Source organism: Poecilia latipinna, unplaced genomic scaffold (assembly GCF_001443285.1).
Source record: "Poecilia latipinna isolate Pla-1442-1.1 unplaced genomic scaffold, P_latipinna-1.0 Scaffold278, whole genome shotgun sequence".
NCBI lineage: Eukaryota > Metazoa > Chordata > Actinopteri > Cyprinodontiformes > Poeciliidae > Poecilia > Poecilia latipinna.
Genome location: NW_015112894.1, coordinates 379,562 through 403,450, shown reverse-complemented (window position 1 = coordinate 403,450; position 23,889 = coordinate 379,562). Strand labels below are relative to the sequence as shown.

Genomic DNA, 23,889 nt, shown 5'->3' with positions numbered 1-23,889 from the left:
GCTTCGAAGCAGCAGGACATTTCTGTAGGCTTCCTTACAAAAATCTCTCTTAATGCTGTTTCAGCAGATGAAAATACAAGACCTGGAGTTGGATGAGTATTTGCCTTGAGTTCAGCGGTATCTACTGTAATTTGCAGAGTTGGATAGATGGTTGACTTATTTATTGGTGGGAAACAGTCCTGTCAGCCTCCATTGGAAAAAGAGATTGAGCCTGTTGGCAAAATGGTTGATTTGTTGTTCATGTTTCTCTCTGTGTAAATACTTTGATGAACCAGAGATTAGAAGTCAGATTTTGCATTTTGGATGATTAAAATCACACTTCTGATTTATTTTTCCCCTGACGTTTCTGCTTTCAAAATCTCTCTCACGATCCTATAATGCATAGTTGACCTAAAAATCAATGAGATGATGTTCAAAATGCTTCTGAGCTTTCTCTGTTCAGGCTGCTGTGTCTGTGAGGCAGCATGAAGCTTTTCCATAGGTGGTTCATAAAGAATGAGCCAAACATGCACCAATACCAATTTTTTGTGGGTGTTTTATGATCTCTGACGGTTTGTTTTTGTAGAACGTTGACCTGCCAAACCTGGATTTTTTTTAATGTAAGATTTAAGAACAGCCCCAGGTCTTTTTGTTGTAAGCAGTCATTATTTACGGACTGCGGTGTTCCCTTTGTGAAAGCAGAGGCGCTATAAAACACGGTTTTATTAATCTTTTAATACAAAAGCCTGTTTCAGATCATCCTTTTTCTCTGTGATCTACACTTGCTTATGATTCTGTGTGAATAACCTGAACATTGAGTTGTAAAATGTTATGCAGGACTGCAAAAGGAGGGATGTGGTAATGTGGCACAAATCAAATGGAGGAGAGCAGCTCAGAAACAAGGCCTCGTATCGACCCCCTAGTTCTCCATCTGGTTGGAGAAATATATTTATCAGCAGAATCTGTTGCTGAAGATCACCCACAGCATCGTTGCTCATAGTTAAAACCTTGAACCCATTCAGACAGCCTGCCTGCATTGAGATATGGACACAAGCACTGTGTAATACACACTGCATGCGTCTTCCACAAACACCTTATGGAAGATCCCTTGGTGGAGGAATGCTACGTTGTTAGCCGCTAGCCTCATTGATCTCTGCAGGTCAGCTTCATACGATGTGCAGTTCATGTTTATGGTGGAAGCGTTGTCTGAAAGGGGTTAAAGGTGAAATAATTCTGGAGCCTCTCTGCTTATGCTTTTTAACTTTTATTTTCTGTGTATCTAGAGAATAAAAGTTTGTCCTTGGATTTGTCCATTTGGGACATGATGGGTCCATAGCAACGTCTCCACATCGCAATGACTTCTTCTCTTTATTTCCATTCAAACCCAACATTCATTCTGATAAAATTCAGGAAAGATGTGGTCTACTCCTCTTAAATGCCTCCAGCTATTGGGCCATTTTTGTTGTTGCTTCACTATTTTCTCTGAAAACAGGAAGACTTTTCACTCATGGATGTAAAACCGAGATAATCGGCTCATCGCTCTCATGCTATGTTGTGTCAGAAAGCAGAGAAACGACTACAGAAAGGACAATTGTTGCCATGTGAAGGCTCTATTCACTGTATATCTACCAGAGACAACTGCGTCTGATTGAGGTTTGCTCAGATGGGAGCACAAACACACAGATGTCTTTTTCCTTCACTGACTTTGGAACCCCTCCCGCTTCTACCCCCAACACACACAAACACAGATTCACACAACGTTAATAGTAAATGGACTGCATTTAGCTGCAGCTTGTCCAGTCTTACTGACCACTCAGTGCTTTCACACTACCAGTTACATGCAGCCGTTCTCACACACACACTGACATGCAGAGGATCTGGGTCAGTGCAGCCCCTCACCAATATGTGCTTTCATTTCAAACATTTTCATCCGTTTCATCTCCCTGTACTTCAAGTACTTTGTGTTAGTTTATTTCATCCTGTAGTTTTCATATATGAATAAAGTTGTAATTAGTCACAGAAATCACCATTTTATTAAACTGTATTTTTTCTCAAAACTTTGTTTTAAGCCCTATTTACACTCATTGTAAATGTATTTATTTTTTTTAATGACACCTTTTGACTACACAGTTGCATCTCAATTTACTCAATTTAAACAATCGGTTTTGCAGAGCGCTGTGAGTTGGTCTAAAACGTCCTGCACCAGATGGCTTCAGGATGTTTTGTCTGGTGTGAAAGTACAAAATAATTCAAACTAGAAAGGGCAAAGAGGCAAAATGATGAGCATCCTCCAGCAGATTGGTGGACAACATGAGGCTCAGTGTCCTGCCAACAAACTGCTGGACGCAGGACGGCTAAGTGGGATCAAACTCACAGACTTCCTACTGTCCTCACAGTTACCCTTCAAAGTTTTCTTTTTTAGAACAATTGTCTGAAATTCGCCCTTCACTCACACATTACCAATTAGAATAGTTTAAAACATTATTTTGAAATTTCCTACCCAACTCTTTTGGGCACAAAGTGGAGCCATCAGGCAGTGCGATCTGTCACCACCATGTCAGCTGGTTTTAAGATTTGGAGCCATTTTGTAGGATCTGCTAGAAAATGGCCATAATTTGGTCATGTGACTCCACTAAACCATTTCTACCAGCAGGAAACTTCTGACAGGTATTTTTATGTTTTATGGTACCAATAAATCAGCCGAGATTTTCTTAATTTGGGTAGATTGGTGTGGCTGAAATACTAATATTTAATGTTTACATCCATCACTGCTATGGTTTTTAATGACTTAGCAAGCTTATCATGCTTTGGTTTTAACTGCGAGCAGAATATTGAAAAGGTTTTTGCCCACATCTGTAATGGAAACGCAGCTATTGTCCCTTTTTACCTGCAGTCAGAAAGATCTGACCGACAGATGACCCCAGTTACATCTGAACGGGCGCGGTTAGCAGTAGTCACCCCACTGTTGCCACCTTACTGACTTTGTTTATATATTTAGCAACTTTTCAGACAAAAAGAAAATCAGTATTGGCAGGTCAGGCTTTTTAAAGATCAGAAACCTGATGACAAACTGAGACCAAACCGTTTAAGTAGAGTCTAAAGATCAGTGTAGTCTTCAACCTGTAGTGGCATATCCTGAGATCAGCAGGTACTTCTTACCAGATAAACTGAAACACCGTCACAAACACTGTAAGAAGATCATTTACTGCATTCTGCATATCGGTTAAATCCAGGTTTGTAGTCTCAGATCTGTTGAACATCGTGTGGCTCTAAATGAATCCAGTTCTTGTGATCCGAATCTTTATTGTTCAGATGGAGACGTGTAACATTTCCCACCTGTGTGCTTGTCTGATCTTTCAGCTGACCCTGGGAGATGAGCAGTGTGAAGTGACCCGGAACGGTTACGAGTCCAAAGAGCTGGTGTACTTGGTTCATATCTACTGCCAGGTAAGACTGCAGAGACCTGACGCCACCTGTGCTTCCACTGGATTGCACAATTAGACATTTCGAATAAATTCTCGGTTTTCGATTAAATGTTTTGCCGAAAACATTTTATCGGCAAACCGTGATGCAGTTTTACTTTGAAAAACTGCATCACACAAGTCACATGATCAACAACCTTATTTGGTTGCCGCTGGTGCAAACCACGAAGAAGAAGACGACGGCGACGAGAAGAAGTTGGAGGCTTATGTTTTCTAATGAACAAACTTATTCACGTGTGATTTTAATTGCGTTTCTTAATTGGAAACACAGAAATAGCTAGTGTGATTTTGACATTAGAATATCGACCGTGTTTTGCACATTATTCAGCTACTAATCGTCATCACATTCTGTTCAGGTATCATAGGTCCTTCCTTATTTATTCAACTCCTTGCAGCCGTCGGAAAACCTGTAAATCTGCCCTGGTTCTATTTGGAAAAGAGGAAAAAACCTCCTGCATAAACATGGCCTCGAGTCGAGCACTCTGAGCCCTCAATAGAGGAAGACGAGTCGAGTGCCACAAACCCAAAAAAAGGAGGAGTAAGCAGGAGCGCCGTCTGAAAGTGGAGCAAAAAGCCCACAGAGTCCTCCCTGTGGCGTCTCTCCCTGCCAGCATTTTTTAAAACGGCACCAGGATCAGTCGGCTGAGCTGCATTCTGCAGCTCCCGTCCCACAAGTTCTGGCATCACCTCAAATAGATCCTTCTTTAGCAAATGAAAGCAGAGGACATTTTCTACCTCTAGTTTGCCTCCATGGGGGTTTGGAGTTCTTTGACAGGATCAAACGGAACAAATCTCTGAAATCCTGGTTTTGTTTTTGACTAGAAATGGGTTGAACTGAATGCAGGGGATTGGAGGTAGGAACTCTGGGTCTTTTTAAAAAAATCTTTCTGTTTATTTAGATAATTGTTATAGCCAATGAAAACCCTTTTTCTTCCAGTAAAAGCTAAATATTCCATAGGATTGAGTTAAAAATGTTTTTTTTTTTTTATAAGAATGTTAGTGGAAAATCAATTGGAAGGAAAAAGTGTAGTGACTAAAGGTGCACCAGCAGTAACTACAACTGCAACCTTGATGTTAGGTTGCAAAGTCAGGTCAAGAGTTTGGGGCAGAATCACAGCTGGAGTTAGCAGCCACTGCACACACAGTGTGCAACAATTTGAGACCAGAGGTCACAGTTAGTTATTGTGAACAGATTATTTAGATCCTGAAACACAAAATATTGTTGAAGCCAGATTTTGCCTTGACTGTGTTTTTCCTGGCGTCTTGTAACGGCATGCATCATCGTCTTCATTAGTATAAGAATGAGCAGTTAGCTCTGGAAGCAGCCAGTGGATCTGACCGCTGTGCGTGTGTGTGCGTGTGTGTTCTGTTCCTGAAGGGCCGGAGCTGGATTGTGAAGCGCAGCTATGAGGATTTCCGTGTTCTGGACAAACATCTGCATCTCTGCATCTACGACCGGCGCTTCTCCCAGCTGCCTGAGCTGCCCCGATTGGACAGTCTGACTGACCAATCAGAGGTGAGCTTGTCTGATCAATCTTTCTGTTCGGTGTTGTGATGTAGGAAAAAAAAGATGAGTGTTCAGGTTAGGAAATGAGTGACTTTATGTCAGAGCCCACTTTCTCCAATTAAAATGAAGAGGTGAAAGTTCAACTCCAACTCTTTTATACCTTCATACTCTCACCAGTTCTTAATTTTTCTTCATGCATTTCAGCTCCACTTTGAGTCAGATTAAAGCTTCGTCGTTCGCTGACAATTATCTTTTAAGATTTAATTCAGCTGTAAAAACTGCCAAAGTTGCTTTGTGCTATTTAAGATAATATAAAACAGAAATATAAAAAGGTATTGCCCTGCGACAGACTGGCGACCTGTCCAGGGTGTACCCCGCCTCTCGCCCGGAACGTTAGCTGGAGATAGGCACCAGCACCCCTCCCGACCCCACTGAGGGACAAGGGTGTTCAGAAAATGGATGGATGGATGGATAAAAAGGTATTTCTGCTCAAAGAAAAATACTAGAAAGATATAAATAGCTGTTAATGTTCTGAATTAATCGAAAAGTGTTGCTTTTTTATCTTTGTAATGACTAAATTAACACCTGTTTTTCCTGTCTTTATGTTGGTCACGTCTTCATTATTTATTGCTGTAAATTTTATTGCACAGATGCTTCTTCCTTATTGGTTCACTAGAAGCAAACTAATCTGAGGAGATTACTGAAATGACTTAGGAATTACTGAGTGCTTTCTAAAAACCGAGACAAGCAGTGGGTGAGCCTTCACCTTCACAATGAAGATTATAAATATGATATAAAACCTCTCTTACAACACACGTTCATGTGTGACTTCAAAAACTTTATTTCTTTACAGCTAAAAACAACCCAGTTGCCACAGAGACGGTTTCTGATGAACACACACTCACACCTCGAGTAGTCAGCTGCTAATCGTTTTCTTTCTCCTTCTTATTATCAAAAGATGCCTGCAAACACAAGTACATATTGTTCCTTTTATTCTTAGTTTATTATTTCCTTAATTTATGTTTTTATACTTTGCCTTCATGCTATTGGCGCTTTAAACCCAAAGTCAGATTCCTTGTTTCTGCACACAGTCTTAGCCAGTGAAGCTGTTCCTGATTGTGTTGAATCCTGAGAAAAGTTTGTTATTCACAAAGTGCTGGGAACTGCCTCTGGTCAGGGAGGAGCTGCACTCGTCCACAGATTCCCTGATGTGCCTTTTACATCAACTGTCTCTGGGAATGTAAAACATCTGAACCTCCAATGAGTGTTAGACATCTCTCCAGGATGTTGTGATGTTTTTTTTTTTTTGGTTAGAGACGTGTAGGGCCAACAGTTTGCTGCAGATGTTGTCTCTTATTGAGAGGAAGCACCTTCTCAGCTAGCAGCTCACCCATTTCAGTTAAAGTGTTTATCACACAGTAGTCGTAGTTACCAGGTGACGGGACGGTGGACTAATGGGCTGCTATCTTCCATCTCCAGTCGGTTTCCCAGATGTTGTTGGCGTACCTCTCCCGACTCTCGTCCATCGCTGACAACAAGATTAACTGTGGCCCCGCCCTCACATGGATGGAGGTAACTCTGCTCTGTCTTAAAGGTTTACCTTCATTTTGTTTGTGAAATGTTATTCTAGTCATGGCCAAAACCTTTCAGCTTTGGTTTGTGTGGTGTCAATCTAACAGGGATTAGACTCTTATTTATTCATCACAAAGAGAAAATTCTGTGTACCTGTATGTCGCTTTTATGTAAGCCTCAGTCCTTCGCCAACGAGAAGCTGAGGAAGTCTTTTTCAAATCACATGGACTGTGCCACTTCATAAAATAGTTTCTATCATGAGAGGCATCAGCTTTCAGGATGAACCAGGAAACACCAGGAGCCCTTTATGTCTGTGAACAACAGGAAAGACAGGCTGCAAATCTGCAAAAAGCACCAGAGGAAGTTAGTTATTCCAATAAATTTGCCTTCTGATTGTTTTGGAGATCTGGAAAATTGTTTTATCAACAGAAAAAAAACAGATGGTGCAGTTTCCCTGCGAGGTAGTTCTACTTAATTCTGCCAGGAAAAATTGAGGGGGATCAAAACTTTGTTCAATAGCTACTTTTTCCACCATTTCAAGCAGAGGTTGGTGATCAAAGTATGCTGCAGCCTGAAGGAAGTGTCTCAAAGATTAGAAGACTGTGATTGTGGGGCAGTGTTCAGGAAACTCCTCAGATCTCATAACCTTCATTGAGAAGCTGGGATCAGCTTTTAAGAAGTAGATGGAGAAACGGAAACCAGGGTCACTGTCTGCTAGGATTTGGCCCAGAAGTTGATATCCCTGATGATCTAGTGAACTGTAAATGTTAAAGTGAGCATGCATTTTAATTTTGGCAGGCCATAGAAATATATTTAAAAAATCTATAACTGTTTAACCCATAAAAAAATGAAACCGTTATCCATGACTTTTGTTTGACTTTGAAATGCCTCATTTTTATATACAGTGAAATTATAAAGTTTGCACTTAATACATTTTACCAAAGCAGCCTTTTTCCGTAAGTGGAACCTTACGATGGTCTGAGTCTGGAAACTTTACATTTCTCTGGAGTGACTTTATTTAACAAGATGAAATAAAACTTAAATATGATTGCTGCTTTTGTAAATATGTCCAAACTAATAGCTATGGAGACATTTTTTATAGTGATCTATTAGTTGTGCATTGATGCTGTTAATGATATTTATTATGTGTGTGTGCGTGTTGACCAGGTGGATAATAAGGGGAATCATCTGCTGGTTCATGAAGAGTCCTCCATCAACGTGCCAGCCATCGCTGCAGCTCACGTCATTAAGCGCTACATCGCTCAGGCCTCAGATGAGCTGTCGTTTGAGGTGATGATCATAATCATTAGTAAACCAACACTTTTTTTTTCTTTATTGTTAGGATAAGCATTTCCTGTTTTGTGTTTAAAGGTGTACCTGTATGGATGGTTGGTTGATGTTTAGTTGTTTATGGTGCAGTGAGCTGACTTTTGACAGAAGTGGTAAAATTATTTTCTTCAAACTACTCTTTTTCATTCAAACGTTTTTGTTTGTCAGTATGTAACATGCATTACAAACTGTAAATGAATTAAATAAACAAATAAGTAATAAAAAAAACAGCACTAATCAACTTATATCATTAGTAAACCAGTTCTACATCTGACCTTGTAGCTTCACATCCAAGTTCCTCTTTGTTTCTCTGTCCCTCTGGAATAACCGAATAGTGTTCTGCTGGTTTGATTAGATTGATTAAATATTTAAACACACAACTTATCCTGAAGGTTCTGTTCATGTGGACCTCCAGAATCTCAAGAAGAATTACTTCCTGAATCCTTCAGGTTCCTGCAAAGGGACATAAGAGCAGAGGGGGAAAGATGACAGCAAGCATTAATAGGAACTGAAAAGACGGTTGTATGTCGACAGTGTTGATCCTCTTCTTGTCTGTTGCTCTGTGCAGGTTGGGGACATCGTCTCTGTGATTGACATGCCCCCGAAAGAGGACACCACCTGGTGGAGGGGCAAGCATGGCTTTCAGGTACTCTCACGCCACATGGCAGAACTCAAAAGAATCCACCTTCACTTTCAGTCTGAGCCTCAGGCGTGACAGCGTGAGGATTTTAGGAGACGAGAAAGAAGTATTGCGTTTCAAAGTACATTTTTGATTAAAAAAACAAAGCAAGAAACAAATCCGCCTTGTGTGAGGCTTTGCAGAGATTACCGGTGCACCTGCCTCTCCTGTGACACTCAACGCATTATTACCAAGCTTTCAGTTCAGATCTGAAACAGGTGTTACTCAGGCATGACTTACATAAACAATGACCTGCTGCATTATTGACTAGATAGTCACACCTGCAGTTTAACAAATCTATTGTGAAAATGTTAAGTGACGATAAGAACAATTTCTTTGTTCTGCTTCTCTTTGTTTTTTGCTCTTTTTTTGTCATATTCTTCTTTAGGACACCAGTCACATAAAGAAAATGTGATTTGTATCACAAAACAGCCCAGAGTATAACTGCATTTAATCATATTGTCACATTTATTGACATTCATTGATGCCGTCATGGATCATGGATTTTAAATAATTGGAATTCATTGTGACCCCGTTGAATCAAAATTCCTATGAAACGATGTTTTATCACGATAAATGATAAACAATGCGATAAATCCCTGCCCCTATTAACAAAACAATACTTAGGAGCAGCATTCAAAATGTTCTTGAGCTGGTCAAGCTGAAATTTCTGTTGTTTTGATCATCTCTTATGTAAATGTACGTCTTTAAAATCTGGATCTAATGAAGTTTTTTGCTCTTCAGACCTGAATGAGGACAGATGATTGAAGGGAAGCAACTGCTAACAGTATATCTTCTTTTGCACTGAATCATTATAATGTTATATGTTTACCGTAGCCGTGTAACACTCTGCACGCTAAACGTACAAACCTGCAGATTACCAAAGTAACGGCTGATGACTGATTGAAACAGATGAGCTGCAGATGAAACGAGTTCTCGTGTTTCCAGTCCTCGTGTCCTCTAACTAACTCCAGCTCTCTGTTCGCTTCCCTCCCTTCAGGTCGGCTTCTTTCCCAGCGAGTGTGTGGAGCTCATAAACGATAAAGTGCCACAGTCCATGACCAACTCTGTGCCAAAACCAGGTACTGCCGCCGCTCTGCATCCATTCTGGACTGGGGGCTTCAGGGTGGGCTTGAGGTTTCCTTAGTAATAATCAATCTCCGTTGACGACATTATAGATCATAAACAGCCGTCTTATCGCACCAGACTGACTCAGATGTAGGAAATCCGTGCAGATCGTTGTGTCGGGAACAAACAGACTCACTGTCCTTGGCACCCTCCCACCCCCCACTCCACCCCACCATCAGCTGCAGCTGTTTAGCATTAGATCGTCCTAGAATGGAAGAGAGCGCCATCAAAATGCCAAATCCATTCATGATCAAAGCGCAGTGTGTTTTATAAATCTGCCTCCTTCCTTCCAAATCCATGACTGTGACTCACTGTCACAACCATCCACTGGGCTTTATGGTGGGTGACTGAATCCAAACCACCACAGACCCTCTAAGACGTTAGGGAATGATGAAATGGAAATGAAAACACTCCAAGTTCCACAGCTAATGAGGATGTAGGAATTTCATCAGAGGTTAAATTATCTGGTTTTACTAACCTCATCCACTCTAACTAAACCAGACTGCTGCTTTGCTTCTTAGCTGTCGGCCTGCACATCCACAGCTCCCCTCTGTCTCAAGTTGGGTTCCTGCTTGCCTACTTCCTGCTTTTCAATGTTTCAGGGCCTGTTTTGATTTTTGCATCTTTTTGCCATAAAATAGTCGCAGGTCAGTTGCATCATTTGCATACCTTAAAAGTTGCTTTAATTTTTCAGTTCTTTTTATTTTCTGAGTCATAACCCTATGTCCTAGATACAACAGAGTATTATTATCATAATGAATAAGCTTATTATGAGAGTAAAGCCGTAAGAACATGAGAAAAATGTCATAATAATAGAAAAATGTTGTAATAATACAAGAAAAATTTTGTAATAAAGCAAGAAAAATGTAATAATGCAAGAAAAAAGTTGTAATAATGACAGAAAAGTTATGACACAAGAATAGTCATAACATTCCCAGAATAGTGGTGATTATATGAGAAAAAGTTGTAACACAAGTAAAAAAGTCATATTACGAGGAGAAAAAGTCAAATAGGAGAATAAAGTTGACATAATATGAAAATGAAGTCGTATTACCAGAATAAAGTCGTAATCATACAAGAAAAAAGTCATATGACAATAAAGTTGTAATATTTGAATGAAGTAGTAATTCTGTAACTCCTGCACAAAAATCAATTGAAGATTAAAATAAGGAATGTTGAGCATCTTTAGTGCCGTTTTAGGACATAATCTTTATCTTTACCGGCAGCAGTAGTTCGAACCAGACGAATTGGTCACCTCAGTTCTTGAAGCTTTGCTCTCATTAAAACAACTTTTTTTCTGGTAATTTTATGACTCTTAGTCTGACCCTCCTACTCTGCTGTACCTAAATGAACAGTTTACTGCAGATTAAAGCAGATTAAGTGCTAAAGCACCCTCTTATGTGTTGAATGTCGCACTGTTTGCTCGGCGCTGCTTCACTGCGTTGTTTATAATGTTTGCTGGTTTATTTTGAGCATGTCTTAATTTGCTGCCTTTGACTGTGACTCCTCTGCCTCAGCCTCCCCATCCTCTGGCCTGCAGCCTGCTTCATGGAGTCTCTTCCCCCCCTGTGCGTGTTGGTATACACACCTCACCTGCCTGTCTGAATATTCACCCTCACTCACCTGCATATAAACACACAATTGTTCAAAATGACTTTTATTTAAAAATGCAGATCAGATTCCAGTGCAGCTTCTTCACTCGTTAGATCAAGCTAGTTTTTCCTTCGTACACACGAAAACATACACGGCTGGTTTGTTATCTGACTTAAAGTGCTTTTCTCCCTCTGATTCTCTCATGCCTCCATCATCCAACCATGCATCCATCCATCCATTCATCCATCCAAATGTCTGTTGGTCCATCCGTCCATGGGATTGCATGCAGACTTGGAGATGGAGAGTGTAATGCCGGACAGTGCATGGGTGGCCGACCCGCTAAACCACTACAACCTAAGTTCAGGTAGACCAAACCCCCTTCCAGTGTGTTGTCCCACCACCTCCTAACAGCAACACACACACACACAAAAAAGAACTAACTCCTTCCTCCTGAGTTGTTGCACTGTGTGTCTCTTAACATTCTTATTGGTTGCAGTATCTAAACTGGGTTTGAGCTCAACTCTTCACTTATGGGAAGGTTTTGTGGTCTTTTGATGCGTTTTATTTGAAGAGAACATGAAAATAAATAGCAGCACACCCGCAACTTTGCCCTTTGTTTTCTTTTTTTTTCTTCCTATGTTTTTCTTTCTTTCTTTCTTTCTTTCTTTCTTTCTTTCTTTCTTTCTTTCTTTCTTTCTTTCTTTCTTTCTTTCTCTTTCATCACCAAATTACTCTGGATTGTGGGAAGAAGTTAAACGTTTTTAAGCAAAAATGCGACTCTCTCTGGGATGAGGAGCAACTATTGGGACTCTAACTTGTTTGTACAACGCACGGCTCGTGGTAGCGCTCACCTTTCTGTTCCTGGTGGTGAAGGAATATCCTGACGTCACAAGGAATGAGGAACTGAACTTGGTTTTAGTTTTCTTCTCTCAATCCTTTTACATCCGGAAAGTGTCCATTTATTGTTGATCTTCCTAAGTTTGCATCCTTGGCTTTTACACACCTGCTGATTTATTGCAAGCTCTGCCCTTGTGTGCAAAGTGCATGCATAATATGCACATTAATCTAACAAATATGAACCCAAGTTAAAGAAGAAGAAAAAAAAGTAATTCTTTGGTGTAACTCTTCAAAAGATGGGAGGAACATTTGTAAGCAGGGAGCAGGACCGGAGTAAATAAGTGATGAGAGTGTGAATCCTGATCCTAGAGAACCACACAGAGCTGCTGGTTGTGTGTGTGTGTGTGGGGGGGGGGGGGTGCGTGGTGGTGCTGGGGGGTGACGAGGGCCATCTGTGTGTGTCTGGTTGAAGGTGAAAGGCCGCTGCAGGAATGCCATGGTGCTAGCCCTCCACCAGTCTTGATTTATTTAATCCGTTCACAATGAAGGGCCCTGTAAACCCATCCGAGCGACGTTGAGGCTTTGTCCTGCAGGAGTTGGAGTCTCTGTCTCCCTCTCCATGGCGACTGAAAGAGCACATTCCTGCAGGGAACCACACGCTACTGGAAAAATCTCCCCGCTCTGCCTGGACCCACTTTCCCCCACCACCAACCAATGCTGGATGGAAACTGTTAGCGTGCAACCGTCTCAGTTAAAATCAAGACCATGCAAGCTCAAGGCTGCTGATCCTTTATTCTGGATGCTGGGGTTGCTTTGCTCTGAAACCTGGAATTAGACTCTCCAGCCCCAAACAGTAGAAATAAAGTTTTTTCTCGTTTTGTTTTGTTTTGTTTTGTTTTGTTTTATGTCAGTTCGAAACCAGAAAGTTGGGGAACTTCAGATGAAGTGAATGTCCGTTAGACGTCTTTCCTCCGCACACGGCCCAGTAGACCTGACCCAGATGCAGAGCCGGCTCTCGTCTGCTCCCCTCTTCATCATGTGTGGGGACCGACAATCTGGGCAGCTGTGAGCATGTTGGAGCCAAGACAGCTGGTTATGTGAGGCAGCGAGGAAGGAGAACGGGGAGAGAATGTGCGAGACAGGGTTTGATTTGTCCTCCCATTCCCAAGGATTATGGATCATTTCCTGCTGCTGTGAAACTATGCAAGCTGCTTTGTGTACTATGCTAAGCCTCAGGAAGGTTTGTTTGCAGGAACTTTTTGTTGTTTTCCGCTTCTATTTTATCGCAGTGGTATGCAAAAAAAACAACAACAAAGTTGTGAAACTGTGAATCAACGATTTTTAAAATGCAAATCTGAATATAGATGAGTGGAAGGATTAGAGTAGATTAGAGTTACAACTAAATAGGTAGAGGCATAAAACCTCTGACCTTATCCAGAAATCAGAGTTGGTCCTTCGAACATTTAGTTTGAGAAGCCCTGATGTAAATCTTCATGTTGTAGTTTATAATTTAATTTATTCGATCTAAAACACTCAGACTCGCACACATAGTAGTAATAATGGCTGTTACTATACAGTCAGAACTCCAACTGCAAATTAAAGAAATTCAAATCAAAGTCAAGTGAAAATAATCCAAGTGTTGCATAAATTGCTTATACATGCCTACACTTAAGCCATTTCAACTCTTCATAGCTTTACAATAAGAAAAAGTTAATAGAAAGCACAGAACCAACAACTAAACCCAGACAACAGGAGAAAAAAGATTAATAAGTAGGTGAATCGTCATCAAGAAGATTTCGATCAGATTTCAAGTCCCTTTATAGCCTTCACTGATTCTGTTTTAATTCTCTTAAACTGTCACGTTTTTACGTAGTTTAAGATCTTCAAGCAAACTACTCCACTGCTTAACCCCAGCAGCAGAGCTGCACGTATCCCCATCTTAGCTCATATCTCTTTTTTTTTTTTTTTGCATATTTTTTTTTGCAGTCTTAAATTTTACTAGCTCAACAAACTTTAATACTCCCCACTGGCTTAGCGAAGCATCGGTGTGTTTGTTATATAATACGTGATTTAATCTCCGTATGACTTTTTTGTTGTCGTTTTTGCAGAATATAAATAGGTTGGAAGTTATTTATCCAAATCTTTACAGAATATGACAAACAAGGTCGACCTCTACCTCCGCCGTTTGATGTTTGATCCTGTCCTGCTTTGTTCTGTGTTATTGTGAAGAATTATGATGCATGGACTCAATCATTCATGTGCAAACAGATTCCCTCATTATCACCAGCTTAATTTGATCTGTGACAAAATGTAAAGAAAAAAACAACAAAATATGATTGTGGGGTTTAGGCCTGTCACGATAACAAATTTTGCTGGACGATAAATTGATCCAGAAGTTATTGCGATAAAAGATAATATTGTTGTTTTGAGATCATTTTTAAGTAATATAATTGTAATGGCAAAATAATAATTCAAGAGCACATTCTCAAAGATCTGTAAACGTTAAGTTCTAATGAACATTTAACACTGGAACTGGAAGACATTTTAAATATCCAAAATCAATAAAACGACAACTAAAATGAACTTTAAAGTCTTTGTAAACAAAACTGTCCTTCAAAATAAGGGCTAGTTGAGACCAAATCACCAAACTGAAGACTTTTATCATCCAGTTTTGGTAGAAACGGAGAGAAACGATAAATCACGCCAAAGGAAATTATTGAGTTTGTTTTAATTTATCATTTGATTAATTGATTTGTTGATTATTGTGACAGGCCTCGGTATGAATACTTTTGTAAGGCACTCTCCTAACAAGACAGGCGTTATGAACTGTTTAACTATTGCTTGTTTCAATAGGTGTTAAGGTAGGTGCATCATTTCAATAACTGCAGTCATATATAAAAAGAAAGCAAAGCATGCGTCAGTTTTAAGGTTTTATATATCAGGTCATAAAGTGTTGACACGTCATAATACGCTGCGTGGTTTCGTTCATTTCACTTTGTCCTGACTCACATTTTAGGACCTTATTAGGTGAGTTTTACGTTCTAAAATGTAAAACTTTAGCGCTGAAGGAATCTGTTCTTAATTTGTATCCTGACTACATTACACTAGATTGACCCTGAGCCTTTACATGCTCTGCTGCTCGTTATATAAACAACATTCTCATGGTTCCCCTGCAGTTGTAAAACATGCTGCTATGAATCCAGCAGGTAGGAATTCATGTTTATGTTTTTGACAGCTTTGCCTCTGCCGCATCGAACTGAAACCATGTTTCCTGTCTTTTCCCTGGACTTCAATACATTAGCTATACGCAGGTTACTGCACTTAGCACACATCACTTGAGGTGTTAAAGAAAATATTAGGACAGGTAGGACACATTAAGTATTAGATTCAGTCTGCAGCTCTCTTATGATAATATATACTTTTATTGTACTGCAGTTGCTACTTACTGCTGAGGTATTCATACTTTTCTTCTTTAACTGCTAACAAGGCCACTGGTTAATTATTTAAAGACAATATAAAGGTAAATCTGAAGAAGTCATGAGACAAATGAGGCAAGTCAAAAAGAGACAAACTCTTAAAGAGATTCTCAGACCGTTGAGGAAGAGTCACATTCTTGTGTTTGGGTCCAGTTTTCAAATCAAAACCACAGATGGGTTGGTAGCCAGTATGAAGGTTTATCAAAAATTTACAGGTTGAAAAGCGCTCTGGTGGTTTTCCACTTTACGGTTTTTATTGTTCAAAGTTATTTTAATTGGATCCCAGAGAAACATCTCGTCTTTTTTCCTGCTGTTTGGAGAATAAATGCTGCTCTGCTTGTCCCCTAACTGTTGTTGCACATTTCCTGTCATCTGGCTGAAGAAAGGCTAATACACTCTTCTTTGGCTATTTTTAAAATATTTATCTTGTCAGCAATTAGTATATAAGCTGTTCTTTCTACGGTTTTCCTTAAGTCAGTAAGGAAAAACTGACTTACTGACTTAAGTCACTGTTAAATTATTTTTACAAGTCAAAATACTGTTGCTTTTCTGATTTGGGTATAGTGATTAGATCATGTTACACTTTTGTTTCAAAATGTTGGTGGAAACACTGTGATACCATTAAGAAATATTGTTTTTACTCAAGGTCATTGTACTGTAAAAAATCTTTTACTGGTCTATGGCTATTAGTGACTTTTTAAAGCCAGGACTAAATAACTTTACTTTTAACCACACTCTTTATGGTTGTGCTGTTTGGCTTCTCCTAGCAGCCACTGAGAGTTAATGTCAGGCCACGGGAGTGAAACTACACCCACTCAATAAAGAATTAACCACAATTCTCAGGAACCTACCCTACTGATGGTAGGCGTTTTATTTGAAACAAATAACACCTTAAATGTTGTCGCAAATGTTTTTAATTACACGTAAGCCGCAGAGCACAACAGTGCATACACTGGGGGAGGTATTTACAGTGACATTTCTCATTAAGTTCAATGATGCCTTCAATTGCACTTGTAAATATTTGCTGGAAGTGAATTCAGAGGCGAGAAAGTGAACAAATAGAGCATCGAGGAACGTTGTTGCAAAAATAAAGCCGAGGTCTGTCTGGTTCACAATCGATTGTGCTAAATGAGAAAATCTCCTTTAAAAATACAGTCGTTGATTTTAGGTACTCTAAGTTGTAAATAAAACGTGTTTTTACGTTCATGTTTTTCTTCGTGTTACTTTATATAAGCTTAGTTTAAACGCCAGTTTTAAAGCAACATTTTCTCATACGTGGTGAACCGTTTGAAAGTTTAGTATTTCCGGGTGCCCTTGAACGCAGCATGCTTGAAGCTTCTTGAAGTCAGGGAGTGAACGAGTCTGAGGCGCGCGCTCTGTCCGACCTTTAAACCGTTGTTACCCTGCATTGTGGCAGCTCGCGCTTCTCTGAGGAGGTCCAACTGGGATTTTATTCTGGCGCAGATTTAGCGGAACAAAAGCGAGTTGTGCTTTGGACTTGAGCTGCTTTCGTAAATTAAAGCCCCACGGTATGGAGAAGAGGTAGGAAACAGCGTTTGGATTCTAACAAGTTAGGATTTTTTTTTTTTCAATGGAACTTTGTGGATTAATTTTTGTAAACATCTTGCGCTATTTTCCGAAAGGATTCATTGTTTAAAGAACGTCCTTACTACCAAAACCTGTTCAGGTTATTTCATTGAATTAGTAAAATATAATTACTTGGTATCTCGTATCGGTCATCGTCAGTCCTTCAAAATGACATTTAAGATACTGCTTGACTCACTTTTCCTGAATAAGCTTTTGTTCTTAGTTTAGTAGGGTGTAATAAAACCAGAGATAAGTACCGACGCAAAGCACACAGCCCTTGTCGCTAAAATTTGAATAGTCAGACAGCACCTTGTAAGGTACATGCAGGAAATAGTTTGCAATTTAAATATCTCTTCCACCTTAATAAAGTTTATCGTTTGAAGCCTCAGTGCCAGCTCTGTGGCCTCTCTAAGTAAGGAGATGGTTTCCATTTATGTTTAGCCACAGTAATAAAATTACAAGAGATAACAGGGCAGCCTTTGTTTTGCATTTGATTGTGCTGATATTCCCTATAGCCTCCTGTTTTCTGTGTTTCTTGCCCAGTTATTTTTGTTCTCCTCTACTATGGAGGGTTAGAGTTAACATATGGAGCATTGACAGGCCGCATCTCTGGAAACAGTTGCCTCTTTCTGGTGTCATCTATCCACAGGGAGATGAAAGCTTCAGACATTTAGCTGTCCTCGTCATCACTTTGAGCTCTGTCTAAACAGAGGTCACTGACAGTCATGACTGCCGTTTTATTAGTAAGACACTGCACTGCTATTTACACACGTAGCAGTGTGCGGATGTCACCCTGTCAGCAGCTGTAAAGTTTAAACACTGCATGGCTTGCTGTTAATTCTGTCAATAAACATTAGTTTTGCACAGAGATATACTGTTTTGTAATTTTCTAGAAGTTTTGTTGTATAGCTTTACTAAAAAATAAAAAAGCTAACATTGACTAAGTCATCCACGACTGGGGAAATAAACATTTTTAATTTTTCTGCATAAGTTATGATTATGCTGCCAGAAACCTTATAAAGTAGACTTCTGCTTTCTGGTATTTCCTAGAGGCAACAGTGAGAAGAGTCTAAATTTCCTGTTCGGCAGTCTTGGATGTACTGGAAGACTTGACAGACCTTCTGTCAGCGCATCAGATATTCCAGCCTGAAGTACCAATGTACCAATTAGAGAAAAAAAAATTTGTTGCAGCTTCTTTAAAAGTAGTTTTGAATCAAACCAAATATGAAGAAGCATGTTACTTAGCATTTTCTCATTCACTTCCTGATCAGAAGTAACTTTGTCCTATTCCTGGCCATTTTCACTGGTGTGTTTCTCGCCGAGCCGGCCCAAGCCATATGAGAGTTGAATGGCCTCTTAGGACCTGTACACCTCTAAGGGGCTCCCAAGAGCACCAAGCTTGCATGAAAAAAATATACATGTACATATTCATAGAATAATAATAATAAAAAAAACAAAACTAAATGAACATGAAAAATTACTTCCATATTATTTTTATAGTTGTTACATGAATAATAGATTAAGATTTTCCTGCTGTTGGGAAGTTATAAGATAACAAACTGTGTTTATCAGCTGGTGTTATTTTCAACCAGTTAAAATAATGTGACACACCTAAATACTGCTCTGCATTTCAAAGTCCAAATATTTTAGTTTGCTACTCTTGAATGGTTAACATCAATGGCCATAACAACACTGGTAATGATAAGCTAATTACAAATGACGCTAGCGATAGTTGGAATGCTACACAGATAGATAAACGTTCATCTTAGCAACATCTGGTGTCGATATGCTGGTAGGAGGGACCCCTAAATGAAAATCTGCTTGGGGCCCCAAAAAGCTTTGGACCGGCCCTGACCTCTACTCAGACTCTGCTTGTTTTGGTCCCGTCTCTGTTTTACAGCTGTTGAGTTGTCCTTTAGTCTGACTGCTGCAGACTTCCAGGTCGTATGACGTAGAGAAATTAGGTTAGGAAAGAATATTGTTGTCATTAAGTCTGGTTTCTTAAGAGATACTGGTGATTCATTGTAAATGCTGATTCAACATGCAGTCAGCTAAGAGCTTCGTGTGTAATCTGCTCAACTTCTTCAGGTTTTATAATCAGCGCCTTGTGTTTGGCTTTGTCCTGCCTCGGTTTAGGGAAGAAAGCGGTTCAGGCTGCTGGCTTCCATGACTCTTTCTGTAAATAAGCGAGTCCCCCTGGTACCTTCTGGAGTCTCACATTGCCAAAGTGATTTTATGATGTTTGCAAACAATAACCACTCTGTCCCACCGGTTTGTAATAAACCCGTATTAGCAGGAGAAAAAGAATGCTGTACTATTCAGAGTAGATTTGGATTGTTGGGAGTCTTCTAACTCTTAAAAGTCCAAAAGTCGGTCACTGGACTGCCAGGAGGTTTTAGAAATCGGTTGAAACTTTCGTTTTTATTTTTAGAGTTGAAAGTTTCCTTTCAACTCTTTGCTCCAGAATCTTCTCTTTGTGTATACACTCAACCCAGCAGAAATCCTCTGTGTACGAACACTGTGCATGCTGTAATTAATTGTTTCTCCCAGCCTTTCACCCTGCTGCTGTCTTGGACCTTTATGGCTGTCATCCTCTGTGACAACAAGCAGATGGGAGTCTCAGTCCAGCTTCTGAGGCATGTCTGTCACTGAACTCATCTCCGTGTTGTCCTCTCAGTCAGTGACGCGTCAGCGTGAGCCTGTACCGTTGCACCATCAGCTTCTCCTCCTGCCATATGTGGCAGTGACACTGAAAGCCTTTTTTGATGCCTCGACAGTGAGTAGAGTTAGCTGCATCAGCAGTTCCCGGTTCATCCAGTAGCACAGAAGGAATTTCTTCCAGGGGGAAACTTGGAGCTCCACGCTTCCCTGATGTGGGAGATATTGTTTTTTGTGCGTGCGTGCGTGTGTGTGTGCATTACTCTGCAGAGGCTGGCTGAAGAGTAGGAGCTGACTCTGCTGCTTTGCAACACAATCAGGACTCTAGAGGAGTTTTCAGATGTGACTTTTCTCACTGGGAGGAAGGAAAGAATTATAAAGTCAATAGTATTTACTTTAGTAATTTCAAATATTCAATAACTGTGAAGATTTTGCAATCGTTTCATGAATTTTATGTTTAAAAATGTTTTTATTATAGTAATTGGGCATTTTCTTATCAAGGCTGTGGGCTGTTATTTTTAATCACAGTCTTGACTGCAGTTTTTTCCCCCCAAATTTATAGACACATAGCAGATTTTATAAAGCTCAGAACTGCTGATCCTGATTCTAGCCGTTTCCAGTGTCTCTCTCAGTATTGTGTATGAACATAAAATGTTTGTTTCTGATTTTGATAAATTCAAAATTGAAGGACTTGCCAATAGAATGTGTATAAATAATACAATAGTTTCAGAAAAACCAGGCCATAGTTTGCAGATGTTTTTCTCTCCAAATCACTAAATATCCACAGATCCAGGAAAATCATTGAATAGAACAAGTATCTAAAAGTAAAACCACTACTACCGTATATATGTATTCTTTTACATCCTTTTTAACATGTTAAAAAGGAAAAAGCTCAGATTTACTGAACCAGAAATCTCTGCAGTTAAAGAATTTGACAGACGTTTCAAAATGGAGAAAGAAAATGATTTGAGTTCCTATATTAAATTATTCTTAGTTTCCCATATGAAAAGGATCAAAACTCTATTTTGTTTTTTGTTTTTTTGTTTTTTCACATTGACATAGAAGACTAAACTAATGTCATTTCAGTTCTATTAGGATTACCAACATTTCCATTTGCTAAATAGGAGAACAAAGAAACTGATTTTTTTTTTATATTTATTTTTTATTCAGAATTTCCTTACTATTCATTAGCATAGCCTTTCAGTCTACAAGACTTGGGTCAAATGTTGTGGTATTTAGTGAATAGAATCCTAACTGACCTGAAACAAGAGAAGTTTAGTCTGCAGACGGTGAAGAAACATGCTTCGAATGTAACTTATCAGGTTTCAGCTAATTGTTGTGGCTGCCTGAGTAAACAGCTCCTTGTTCTCTTTGTGGTTTCCACGTACACCTCGCTAATCCTCAAACTAGCAATAACCTCATTAGCAGTTTCCACACACTGTTGTTTTCTGTAGGGAAGTTGAGCTATCAGGTTTTCAGACTCCAGTTTAAAAAAGTTCAGATAACACTTTTGTGTTCTTACGTTAACTTAAAGCTTCCAGCCTAAGATGAAGAGCAAATACAAACTTTGCTTGCACTAAGTCCTGTTTATCTGAACTCAGCGAAGCGCCACATCGCCTTGCAGCAGAGAATAAGAGCAACTCCCACAATAGTCGGCTTTTATGTGATTAGATTCCTTTTTTCAGGTTTTCGGTACCACAGCAGTTTTTCCATTAAGACAGGAAATGGTGGCCAAAACTTATACAGCAGTTTCAGAGTTACTTAGAATGAACATGTAAATTAATAACTTTCAGATGTTGTAATGCTTTAACAGAATAGTGGAATAACGAGACGGGATGATATCAGACATGAATGTCCTCTCTGAAGCGGTGGCTGTGATAAAGAGCGGAAACAGAGCCGGTGGCAAGTTATGCTGCGCAGAACGCTGAGCCCAAAACGATTCTGTAGTTCTGGGGTCAAACAAACGGGACCAGAGTTTGCTGCTGTCCTCTTACTGGTGGCTAACTGGAAGACTTTGAAACCGTCTTGAGAAGCGGACGGCTTTTTTGTTTGTTTGGTGAACTTGATAGCCTTTCCCACATTTCTCCAGAGACGAAGAACGAGCTCGTGACGTTCCTCCGATGGGCTATCTGGTGTTCAGGAAGGTGTTCCGTAGAAGATTCCTTTGTTGTCGCCCGGGAGGCGGGATCCGAGACCGCACGCGCATAAAGAGCGACTTAGCATGAGAATGGAAACTCAGACACACAATAGGGCAGCTTTGACCAGTTTGGGGTTTCACTCCCCTGCATGGATCAATGTGAGAGTCTGTGTACAGCCCACAGTAAACAACCGTTCTCATCACCTAACGCGTCTTTTTTCTGTCTTCCTTCCTGTCTCAGTTTCTAAGAAGCACGGCAAACTGATCACCTTCTTGCGCTCCTTCATGAAGTCCAGGCCCACCAAGCAAAAGCTGAAGCAGCGAGGGATCCTCCGGGAAAGGGTGTTCGGCTGTGACCTGGGAGAACACCTCCTCAACTCAGGACATGATGGTAATGCTTTTTTTAATTGAACACTTCCAGTTTTTTGCATTCAAACGAGTATTTCTGTGCTTTGGTTAACACAGAGACACTGAGTGAATCAGCAGAGAGAATCCGTTCAGCTTTAAGCTAAGAGCTCGGGTTAAGGGAGGCTTAACTGCACAAAATGCTCCCTGGGGATGGAGATGTTTACTTGCAGTTAATATAATACACATCATCTAAGTACACATCAGCTTCCCCGTCTCTCTCTGCTGCAGGAGAACCAATATTTACATTCATTGGGCACCGACTGTGTGAGCTTTCCTCAGGTGAGCCGAGGAGCAAAATGGAGTCCAGACTGTACTCACACCATCAGAGCCTGGTTTAGGTTTAGTTTAGCCTAAATTTAGTTAGTTTTGGCTTTCCAAATTAGGGCCCAAGTGATTAATCAGATTAATTGTGACTATTAAAATAATCATCAACTAATTTAGTAATCGATTAACCGTTAGCTGGAGTACAGACTCAAAAAAGGCCATTTGCTGAAAAAACAACACACTCAAAGGAGTAATTAAGCCAAAACTGTACAAAACTGTTTACACTTTGCATGTAAGATTAAAAAATATATATTTCTTTGTAAATATGTTCTACCAAAAACTCATCAGTTGGCACAGTTTTTGCTTCATCTGGTTCACTTTCCGCTAAATCATCTCGTATTAAGCACCTTTTGCTGTCAAATTATCAATTGGTTAATCTGAAACATGAACAGATCAGCATTACGCTGTGTTAAGTCCAGCAGAAAGAGCTGAGCTTTCACATGTTAGAAGTAATTATTTAGCAGCATGTTTGTGATTTGCTACAGTCACAAACGTTCATTAAAGGAAAGCTGTGTTGCTGCGTTTTTCGCAGTAAAATGTTTTTCTTGTTTAAAAAAGGGAATTTAATTATTTGTTTTGCATCTTTTAATGCATTTACGCCCCACGTTGCACCTTAACCTGCTGTGAAAGCTGTGCAGGAGAAACGCAGCCCAAAGAGCACAACAGGAGTCTAAAGTGTTTCTCAAACAACCCAAATTCCAAAAACAAGTCTGATTCACCAGAACCCTTCCCAACAACCCACCGCACCCAGAAGAACCTGCTTCTGCTGCTCTACTGCCAAACACCTCAGAGCCGATTTTCTTTATTTTGTTGTTGTTGTCGTCTTTGGGTAAATGAGCTGAGTCCGTCCATCCTCTGGAGAAACTCTTCCTGGTTTCGTGTTTGCTCTGCGGCTGTGTGGAGTTAGTCAGAACAGCTGCTCCCCTCAACATCTCATTCTGTCCTCCTCTGACTGGTGTGAGTTGGTGGGAGGTCTGGAAACTCTGCTGCACACACACACACTCTTACTTTATGTCTTCTATAAACAGTGAGCACATGTAGAAAACTAACATGTCTGTGTGATTCACAGTAGCTGAAGCAGAACGGAGGAACTTTGTTAAAGGGTTTTTTTTCGTTCCCGGTATGCAGTCACACACCAGGCGCTTTAACGCTCTGTGTGTGTCGAATTGTCTCATGGAAACATGCAACATTAC

The 23,889-nt window shown here is 40.0% G+C and overlaps 1 protein-coding gene across 4 annotated transcripts in view; it reads left to right on the top strand.

Moving 5' to 3' along the window:
- arhgap32b (Rho GTPase activating protein 32b) overlaps nt 1-23,889 on the top strand; it is a 48,358-nt gene that overhangs the window by 12,834 nt on the left and 11,635 nt on the right. The window contains exons 3-11 of one of the 4 annotated variants that reach the window (XM_015033761.1): nt 3,340-3,426; nt 4,840-4,977; nt 6,448-6,540; nt 7,708-7,830; nt 8,438-8,515; nt 9,549-9,630; nt 11,194-11,244; nt 11,559-11,633; nt 22,206-22,355. In XM_015033761.1, the coding sequence (XP_014889247.1) occupies nt 3,340-3,426; nt 4,840-4,977; nt 6,448-6,540; nt 7,708-7,830; nt 8,438-8,515; nt 9,549-9,630; nt 11,194-11,244; nt 11,559-11,633; nt 22,206-22,355 (877 nt within the window). Of the gene's footprint in view, nt 1-3,339; nt 3,427-4,839; nt 4,978-6,447; nt 6,541-7,707; nt 7,831-8,437; nt 8,516-9,548; nt 9,631-11,193; nt 11,245-11,558; nt 11,634-16,810; nt 17,125-22,205; nt 22,356-23,889 lie in introns of those variants that run through there. The other 3 variants (XM_015033762.1, XM_015033763.1, XM_015033764.1) reach the window with 3 other exon arrangements.